The sequence below is a fragment of the Limulus polyphemus genome, unplaced genomic scaffold (genome assembly GCF_000517525.1).
Source record: "Limulus polyphemus unplaced genomic scaffold, Limulus_polyphemus-2.1.2 Scaffold2130, whole genome shotgun sequence".
Lineage (NCBI taxonomy): Eukaryota > Metazoa > Arthropoda > Merostomata > Xiphosura > Limulidae > Limulus > Limulus polyphemus.
In genome coordinates this window covers 63476-73617 of record NW_013667740.1, presented here as the reverse complement: position 1 = coordinate 73617, position 10142 = coordinate 63476, and the positions used below count along the sequence as shown (strand labels likewise).

The 10142-nt window shown below is 28.9% G+C and overlaps 1 protein-coding gene across 1 annotated transcript in view; it reads left to right on the top strand.

Moving 5' to 3' along the window:
* Window positions 1-597: 597 nt before the first annotated feature.
* The window catches only part of LOC106466036 (tropomodulin-like), a 26177-nt gene continuing 16632 nt past the window's right edge, over window positions 598-10142 (top strand). The window contains exons 1-5 of the mRNA XM_013926281.2: window positions 598-737; window positions 4795-4921; window positions 6549-6708; window positions 7565-7696; window positions 9779-9868. Coding sequence (XP_013781735.1) covers window positions 4802-4921; window positions 6549-6708; window positions 7565-7696; window positions 9779-9868 — 502 coding nt within the window. The 5' untranslated portion in view covers window positions 598-737; window positions 4795-4801. The remainder of the gene's footprint in view (window positions 738-4794; window positions 4922-6548; window positions 6709-7564; window positions 7697-9778; window positions 9869-10142) is intronic.

Sequence of the window (10142 nt, the reverse complement as noted above, 5' to 3'; positions counted from 1 at the left end):
AGGAAATAAATGAATCATTTTTTTTAATCAAAGCTTTTCAAACTTCTAGTATAGTAAAACAAATGACACTTTAAAACGGTAAAAGTCGCTGTTTAGGATATTTATTGTGAGATATTAGTTGGTACTTAAGTTTTAATGATAATGTGAAGGATTCTTTTCAACTATTAACCTATGATAATTTTTTTTTTTTACTGTTTTCTACTACAAATCTACAAATGGACTATTTATGTTCTGTCCACCGCATAGAATCGTACCCCGGATTTTAGGGTTTTAAATTCATTAACTTACCCTTGACCTACTGGGGGACAATAAAAAGGATAAGTTTGGTCTTTTTGTTTGTTTGTTTACCAAAAACTAACACAAATACGTTTTTCTTAAGAAAATAAGCTATGTCCATACATTATTTATAATAGCTTTATTATACATATATATTCACACGTCTATTGTATTTTTTGAACAATATATTCGTACATATTAAATGTAGTCTTTAGTTTTGCTTAATAAATATTTATTTTTTTATTTTAAGTAGTTATTGTTCTTGTCACTGTGAGAAAGTACGAGATCTTTTACTGTCTCTTAGGGTATTGTGCTGTATATCTGTAACTGAGACTGTTTGAGAGTCAGCGATCAATGACTGGGTGAATGAGGTGTGGTTAAAGTAGGTGGCTAGAGAAGTAGAGTGGTGCTGGCTGTAATATAGAATTTGGTCTTACGATCCGTTAAGACAGACGATAGAGGTTAGGATATCGCACATTTATTTAATTTTAATTCACATTTTTTGTATTTATTTCCTATTTTTAAAACTCTTTTAGAAGATAGAACTAAATATTAGCACAAAAAAGTCACCAGTGGTTTTTTTAATTTTACGATTCTACGTAGGGTCTACACACTGAAGTTAACTGCAAGTAGTACTAGTAGTAGTAAGTAGGACACTACTACTACTGCTACAACCAGTGGTAATGATAGTAATACCAATACAACTATTTAATACTAATAATAATGCCAAGAGCGCTTAACTTAATTCAAAATGGGAGGGCAAACAAGAAGTTAGTCTGATTTGAGTCATTTTGTCAATCTGACACTGCATCAGTAGCATAATAATTATTAACAATAGTGTATGTACACTAGCTGTAAATAAATTGGGTGGGGTTATGTATATATTGTGGCAGCATCAATGTGAACCATGATTTCTTTTATTAGTATCTATGTGGAGTATTCTACAATATACTGCACTGTACTTCTAATGACTAAATATTAAAAATCATAAAATGTATGAACAAATATAATGATAAGTGAAGAGCTTGCATGCAAAACGTGGTATATACACCATTCCAAATAAAACTGAGCTGACAATGGCACTGCATTGATGGATAAGCAGCATTTTGCCTAAAATTAGAAATACCTATATATACAAAATTAGCAAGATAGATTCTATAAAATTTGAAGAGGACTTATAGATTTTTTTTCTGGCATTTTGTTCCTTTGACAAGAAGTTTTGTAAAAATTTGAAATAATAGCTAGAATTTTTTAGGGTTTCATGTAATAAATGATTTTTAATGGCTTTATTTGATAACTACTACACTTCTAATTGCATAGTATTTTTTTTTGCTTCAGAAAAAAGCTGACTTTCTCAAAATGGCAAAATTGAATATATAGCATTTTGCTTCCAAACATGTCATATAGATATATTTATAATTATATATAAATAAAAGCAAAATCCTAAAAGCTATGTTAATTTTTTACACGTTTTATGTGATAGGGAGATAACAAGAAGATTTTCAAGAAGGAACAAGTAGATTTTTCTGAACATTTTATTCCTTGGATAAGAATTCATTTACAAATATTCCATACTTCTGCTCAAAATGGTTTTATAAAAGTATTTTACTATCTCAATAAATTTTGGGACTTCTGTGTTTTGAGATTACAGTATTCTGGTAGATGTTTTGATTGTTGACATTTAGGAAGCCTTTAATAAGTGCTTCATTGAAGATTTATTACAAAAACTCTTAAACAGTTAGTATAAAAGATAAAGAAATTTAAACTTAAATAAATGTAGTTGTATTAATTTTGTTGTTGTTTCTTATCTCTAGATCATTAGACTAGCTCTTTACCTTGGTTTCTTACAAGAAAACAAAGTTTTGTGTAGTTTTTTTGGTATATACACACACACACACACGCACACACAGATTTTGAGGCTATTCAGTTTTCCAGCTGATATAAGTGCTCAGGTTTTCTCCTGTTTTTGGTGGTGTGTGTTGTAATATAAGCTCACATTATATAACATTCATTTAATTTTCCATTGGGTGACAGTCTGTGTTATCAGCTGGGTTGGGCTTGTGACAGCTGACATTGTTCCCAACTGTAATCCTCACCTGAATATGGTTTAAGGTTTTATATCTAATGTGAGCTTGTATATTTTCATCATAAACAGTATTTTTTGTATTTCTTTTGCTAAAGAAAAAGGGACGTTATCAAGAAATACCTTGTGATAACTCTTCATAATTGTAAGTAATGCTGCTTGAAAATTAAATTGTTCTAGATCAAGATTTCACAATAGAAAATAATGTCTGAAATACAATTTTTCTGTGTTTTTTTGACAAACACAAGTGTTTTACAAAAGTAAGTTTATGACTCCTTATGTTCAAGTATGTACATTTGTGAACAGCTAAATTTTATGTTAATGACTTCATCTGAATCATTCTGGCATGAAGTGCAATGACATGTACATTGTATTGTTAGTCATGCATTACTAATGTCCAAAATTAAGAATCAGTGTACCGTGATGTGTTTTTGGATTTAAAGTAAATTAATATTATATATTTCTTAGTCCTTGTTTTAAATAAGTCATATATGTATGTATGAATCACTGAGTACTTGTATGTGTAGTAAGTGTTGCAAGTTTTCCAACAAGACATCCATATATATTGTAAGTACATCATACTGACAGTAAGTTTAACTTAAATATTTATAACAGGGAAAGGACTTATTCCCATTTAGATCCTTAGTGTTATCTTAGGTATGTCACTGTGATAATGTCACAAAGAAAACTTGATCCTTAACCAATGACCCCCTGAATTATCTACAAGAAAAAGGAGAACTATTGTATGCAAGTAATACAAAATAACATCATAAGTGATAAATCATTTTATACCTTACATATCTATACCATAATGGTTTTAAGTTTTCTGCATGTGAAAATAATTTTGCAAATAGTAAAATATAACTGCAGAAATAGGACTTTGTTGATTGTAACAAATAAAAAGTGATACTTCAAGGCAATACTTGCTTAACCTAAATTTACTGTATCTCAGTGACATCTTAAAGCTAGATATAGATAAAAACTTTTGTTTAAATACAGCTTCTGATGATTCTTGAGTATTTTTGACCATGGATATGTATGTTTCCTACAGCCAAGCAAACTTCTCTTATGCTGTACCAAACAATGTAAAAATAAGTTCATTATAAATTGAAGTAGAAATGTAACATTATTAAATAGTATATTCTTATGTGTATTTGTTTTTTAACTCTGTATATGCTACACGATTAAGAGAGATTAAATATGTATTGTTAAATGGTGTATAGTTACTAAAATATGTACTAAAAATACATTTGAAAAATACACAGAGTAGTGTAGGCATATACATAATTAAAACTGTTGTTCAAAATAGTTTAAACTGTAAAAGGTACGTGTAGTAATATTTTTGTTTTTTCTCTAAATCTAAATGGAGAACTTGTGAAATATGTTAATGTGTTATTCATTCTACACTGTAGTGTCCTAATAGTTTTTGCAACAACTAACTTATGTGCAGTTTGATAAATGTATTTATGATAGTCAAAAGTAAACTACAAACTAAAATTAAACTCCAATCACTTTCTGAAAAGACAGTAAAAAAAAAATTGGTGAGGGAAAATGTTTAAAGAAATTTGAAGTAATATGTAAATTTGAATTGTGCAACAGCCATCTGCTTGACATTTTATATCTGTACTATAATTTTCTTATGTATATATTTTAATTCATTACATTTGTTTTTAATAAGAAAAGGTAATGATTTAACATACAGTTGTTTTAAAGTACATCGAGGCTTTAGAGTTTAGATTTTCATTGAGCTTGAGAAAGCAAATAAATGCATTAAGATAGTTTGTATTTCAAAATGTATTAAAGAATTAAAATTATTGGTTAATGTGTAGCTCATAAGTTTTGATGTATATTGATATTATTATAAAATATTTGTTATTACTTTGTAAGAATTTTAATAATGATTCCAATAATAATCATATATTCAGAAATGAAAATATTTAACATATTTTAATAATACTTATAATGTAAACAATTTATAAGTTATCTTAATAAGGACTGTGAAACTGTTTGTCTAGCGGTGATAAAGAAATGTCAGGAGAAATTTTAGTTTATCATTTGCTTATCAAGTATGTGTGATGTAGTATCACAATATTGCATACCCATGTTGACACACTAAAATATGAAGGAATACATTCTTAAAAATTCCGTAAAGTGTCTGCAGATTAAAACAGTATAGTTTCAGAAGAAGATTTTTGTTATCTCAGTATTTCACCCAAGTTTTCCATTGCTTTAGAAGTAATTATGGTTTTTCCACTTTCACTGAATTGAAAATTTAATATTGCTTACAAGTTTTTGTAATTGCATATATTTTTTTAAAATATATTGTCAGATCTTGTAAAATATTTTGCTGTGTATAAGTAGTAAATATAACTATAAGCACAATTGACTTAAAAAAGTTGAGAAAAGTACTTAGGCTAACTCTTATCTTTTTACAGAGTTAAAATGACTACAAAGTTGTTTGGAAAAGATCTAAAGGATTATGATGACCTAGATATAGATGATCTTTTGGCTAAGCTTACCCCTGAAGAACTAGAGCAACTGAGCAATGAAGTTGATCCTGATGTAAGTTTTGTATGATCATTGATACTTAACAACACAAAGTAAACTATCATTTTAATTCATGGTGAGCTTACAGTTTAAGAACATACTGGGAAAACTTGTTACTTCATGTCATGAATATTTTTAATTTTGTAAAACTGTAAATTAAAAACAACAAGGAAAATATTAAAAGTTAATATGATAAATGCAACATTTTTCTTGGATCTACCCTTGTTAATAGATTTGGAATGAAGTTTTTCAGTTGAAAACTAACATAGTTTGTTTACAAGTGTAAGCATGGTCATAAATTTTAACATATAGCTTATAAACTTCCCCAAAAATGAGTAAAGCTTTTAATTTTTAGAAAACATTATCTCAGGGTGGGAATAGAATTGGTTTTTAATTGGAAACTATATTTAAAAGTGGAAAGCATGGATTTTATCAGCCACAATTTTTTGTTTATGTTATGCTCATATGCACAGCATTAAGCCTAGTTTGCTTCAAATAGCAACTATAATTAATGATATAGTTGAATTCTGTCCATATGGCTGACCCTTAGGAAGGTTCCAAAATATTAGTATTAATACAATACTTTAAATAGCACATCTAAGCACATGTTCATTGAAACAGAACAGACGTGTAACCTATTTTAAATAAAGTCTTTAATAAAAAAAAATGCTCTCATCAAAATGACAGAATTTTGAACATTTTTTGTTTTTCCTGATTTTGATAACATTTAGAAAGATAGTCTTAGTTTTCCACTTATTTATCACAGTACAAACCTCAGTTTTTTATGTTCATCACAAAAAACTTAATCTCTCGTGCTGAAAATAAGGTATTATCAGTGTCTAACATAATGGAATATTGGAAGATTCAATTTAGTTTTTTTTTTTTTGTGCATGTGGTTAGTCATGCTGAACCTCTATAAATGTATTACATCAATGCTTGGCAGAGGGATGAATAATGTAGACATTATTCTGTGTGTACATGTAAAATATGATCATCTTGCTTTTTTATCCTGAAAATACAGTACATTCGTTTGGGTAGTTATTTTAGTTTAAAAGTAGTTCAAAAACTGTTTTAATTCTAGTGGTTCTATATGTGTGTCCCTTGTATACATTGGAAGATCGCATACTTTCTAGATGCGTGAACATGTGTGACTGGATCAAGTATATCTTTAGTTTTGCTGACAAGTCAAATAATATTTTTACTTAAGCACACAGATAAATCTTGTTCTTCAGTTATACTTTTTGTAGTATTAAAATTTTCTATATTGCTATAGCTAGCTAGGTTATGTATATATCGATTCCTACTTGGGTTTATAAAATTTAAAAATTTGTTATTATACATTTACTCATTTACTTTGTACCTTATCCAAAAATTTAACAGAGTACATAGAATAGATTATTAATTGAATATTTGTTCTTGATATTTTGATTTTGTCATAAATTTGGAGCACGGTTACTGAGTGATGTTTTATACTTATAAAACTTGAATGTATGTGACTTGATTGTTAGTAGTATTGACATGTTTTTGTCTTCAAGCTCATATTTAGTTTTATTTAATTTTTCTAATATTTTATTCATTCCTAGAACTGTAGTTCATTCTTCAGTTTCTATTGTGTTAAGATATTAACTTTTTTTGTCTGTAGGATTCTTTACTACCTCCTAGCCAGCGTTGCAAAGACCAAACAACTAAAGCTCCTACAGGGCCGTTAAATAGAAAGAAACTGCTAGAATATTTAGAAACACGTGCCAAAGAACAGGAGGATTGGCCAGAACATAAACCTTACGAAGCTGGTGTAAAACGAGGTAAATAATTTTCTTTAAGCAAGAATTCAAGATTTCCTTGATCAAAAATAAAACACAGACTGAATTCATGATTAAACAAAACAAATCAACTTTGTATTAAAATATATATCATTAGTTCTCTAAAAATATAAATAAATACTTATGTTTCAAACCTCAAATATTTCTGTGGATTGCACTTTGTACATTTGTGTAACTTAGGGTTATATAATATAATTTATAATTTTTGATCTTCAAAAATGTAAAAAAAAATAGTCCTTTAACCTGTAATTTCTAAAAATGGTCACCAGGAAGCTATGAAATTTCATTTCCACATGGATGCAGGAACCCTATTCATTAATAGTTAAGATCAAATATCACGAGATCATAAGAAGTGGACATGAAAGGCTGTACTAACAAAACTAGTGGAATTGAAGGAAAATCAGTTAGAAACAAAATATGAATATTTAAACTTTAAAGGGATGATAGTTTCTTAACAAATATAAACCTATGCTTCGGGATGGGCAGAAAAATTCTTAAAATATCAAGTGTGTTATTTACAGGATGCTGTACAAACATTTTTCTTTTCATCTTTCTGTGTAAATTACTTTAAGTAAATGTTCAGAAATGACACAAGATCAATTCTAAAACTTTTTGATTAGAAATTTGCTGAAATAAAGTTATAGTTATTATTTTTCTTAAATTTTCATATTTGGTATGCAGATGAGCACTCAACACCTGAAATGTGCTTTGCAGTCTGGAAAGGTTTCAATACATACATGTAAAATTGATTCATAAAAAATACTGTGATAATTGATACTTTTCTCTTAACTTTTACTACCTTTATACATTTTGTGTATTGTTTTCATTTAAATTACAGGTAAGGTATGGATTCCAAAGGAGAGGCCTAGATCCCAAGAGGAGGATGAAATTGAAGTTGAACTTGACCTTGATCTTGACTATGAACAAGCTCTTGCAGGGGCATCAGAAGCTGAACTAGTTGACTTGGCTGGTAAACACATTTTGTTAATATACAAACAGTATTACATGGTAAAGAATAAGTTTCATTAACAGTGGTCTTAAATTTTATAAAAATATGTTTACTCTTAAATAGATATACGTAATGTTATGCAGTAGTATTTAATATTATTATTTCATTTTTATGACTTTAACCATTTTCCGCCTGTGGCTTTAATTCAACACTTTTGTATTTGCTTTCATAAAAATTAATAACTCAGAAATGACATTATCTGAAATACAGTCACTTCAAATATAGAATATAACCATTGAACATTTTTTAATTTCAGTTAGATATCTGAATAAAAAAATGCATGACATAATATGCCATTATGCAACAAGCTTGTAACATTTGATTTGGGCCTGGCATGACCTGATGATTAGGGTGCTCAACTCGCAATCTGTGGGTTGAGGGTTCTAATCCCTGTTACTCCGAACATGTTCACTTTTCAGCTGTGGAGGTGTTATAATGTAGCAGTCAGTCCCACTTTTCATTGGTAAAAGAGTAGCTCAAGAGTTGGCAGTTGGTGGTCTTGACTACCTACCTTCCCTCTAGTCTGGCGGTTTCCAATCTTTTCACCACCAAGGACCCTCTTTTATTTTTTCCTACGGAACCCATGGTTTTTGAAGGATTCCATCTACCCAACAAACTGTTTTTCTTACTAATAATTAACTTCTTTTTCTATTTTTCACTATCAAATAAAAGACATTTATAACTGAGTGTGCAATTAAAAGAACAGCAGAATTAAAAAACTTGCTTGTTTAATGAGATGGTATTATCTTCACGGACCCCCAGGGGTCTGGGAACCACAGGTTGGGAATCACTGCTCTAGTCTATCACTACTAAATCACTACAGCTAGTGCAGATAACCCTCGTGTAGCTTTGCTTGAAATTCAAAATAAACCAAACCATTGATCTGAAATCCAGGTTTCACAAAGCCTTGATTTTTAGTCTTGAAAGCTCTTGAAAATGAGGGTATTTCTTCTATAAAGGGTCTGGAAAAGTGCTTGAAAATAATTATTCTAATCTAATCATTTAAAAAATGTTAAAAATTTTATCATTAAATTGCCTAATCATTAACCTGATCATAAATGGTTATTCAGGAAACATAACTTTCTACTAGCACTTCATACAAGTGATAAACAGAATCACGTGTATAAAAGATATTTTCACCTTTATCAAATCACTCATTGCAAAATGTGGTTAATAGTAGTTATATCACTATATTGTATTTATAAAACATACCTTTGTAGTCCATTTATAAATTATGTACAATTGATTAAAAAACGAAACACTATCCCCCAGTGGCACAGCGGTATGTCTGCGGACTTACAACGCTAGAATCCGGGTTTCAGATAGCCCATTGTGTAGCTTTGTGCTTAATTACAAACAAACAAAACACTAATATCTAAGCTCACACCTTGATGAAGTCCAATGTAAGATTCCATAGTTTCAAATTCCAATAAAAAATTTTTTTATAAAGCAAAAAGGAACTGCCAAAATAATTACATCAACACAATAAAGGAACTAATAAAGTTAGTATATTTATTGGTAATCCATATCATATATGAAAGCAAAGCCTTGATATAACTAGATTATCTGAAGATGTGCACTCACAAAAGGCTTTGTGGGTAAACACTAGAAGTTTAGAAATTTACAGTCCACATAAGGAATATTTTAGGCAATTTAGTTATGTTTGTTAAATTTAAAAGCTTGGAAATTGTAAAATAAAAAATGCAGTGAGTTGAATATCACCGTTTTTAATACCTATAACTTCAAAAATTTGCTGTTCTTAAAGTGTTTGAGCCAGAAATAAGTAACATACATGTAAAAAGACCATAGTTTATGAAATTAACGTTAAACAAAGTATTAAGTCAAATCACAACATGTGTAAAGCCTTAAACATAAGTAAGAAACAGAAATAAACACAATAATTATCATTCATTATTATCAAATAGTATTTTTGTTTATGTAATTTTTATTAAATGAAAGTTTGTAGACATTTATTGGTTTTAAAATATATAACTCCATGTTTAAATTGGTTTTGGAAATAAAAATTATTTTTTCTTCTTTCAGCAATTTTGGGCCTCCACAGCATGATGAATCAAGATCAGTACCATGCTTCTGTTTTGAACAAAGGCCAGAAGATAGGTGATAAGTTTGAAAGTAAGTGTGTATATTTTGTTGTGTCCTACAGAGTCATTATATTTAAAATGAATTTGAACCAAAATGATATTGCTATTATATAGGTGCAGTGTAATAAAGGATTAACGTTTTCAATTTTTATATAAAGAAGTGGGAAATTTATTGGAAAGGAAGTATATAAAAACTTTAATTTGGGCATTTTAATATATAAATGTGTATGTGTGTGTGTATATATGTTTTTAATGTGATGGTCAATCCCACTATTTGTTGGTAAAAGAGTAGCCCAAGAGTTAGC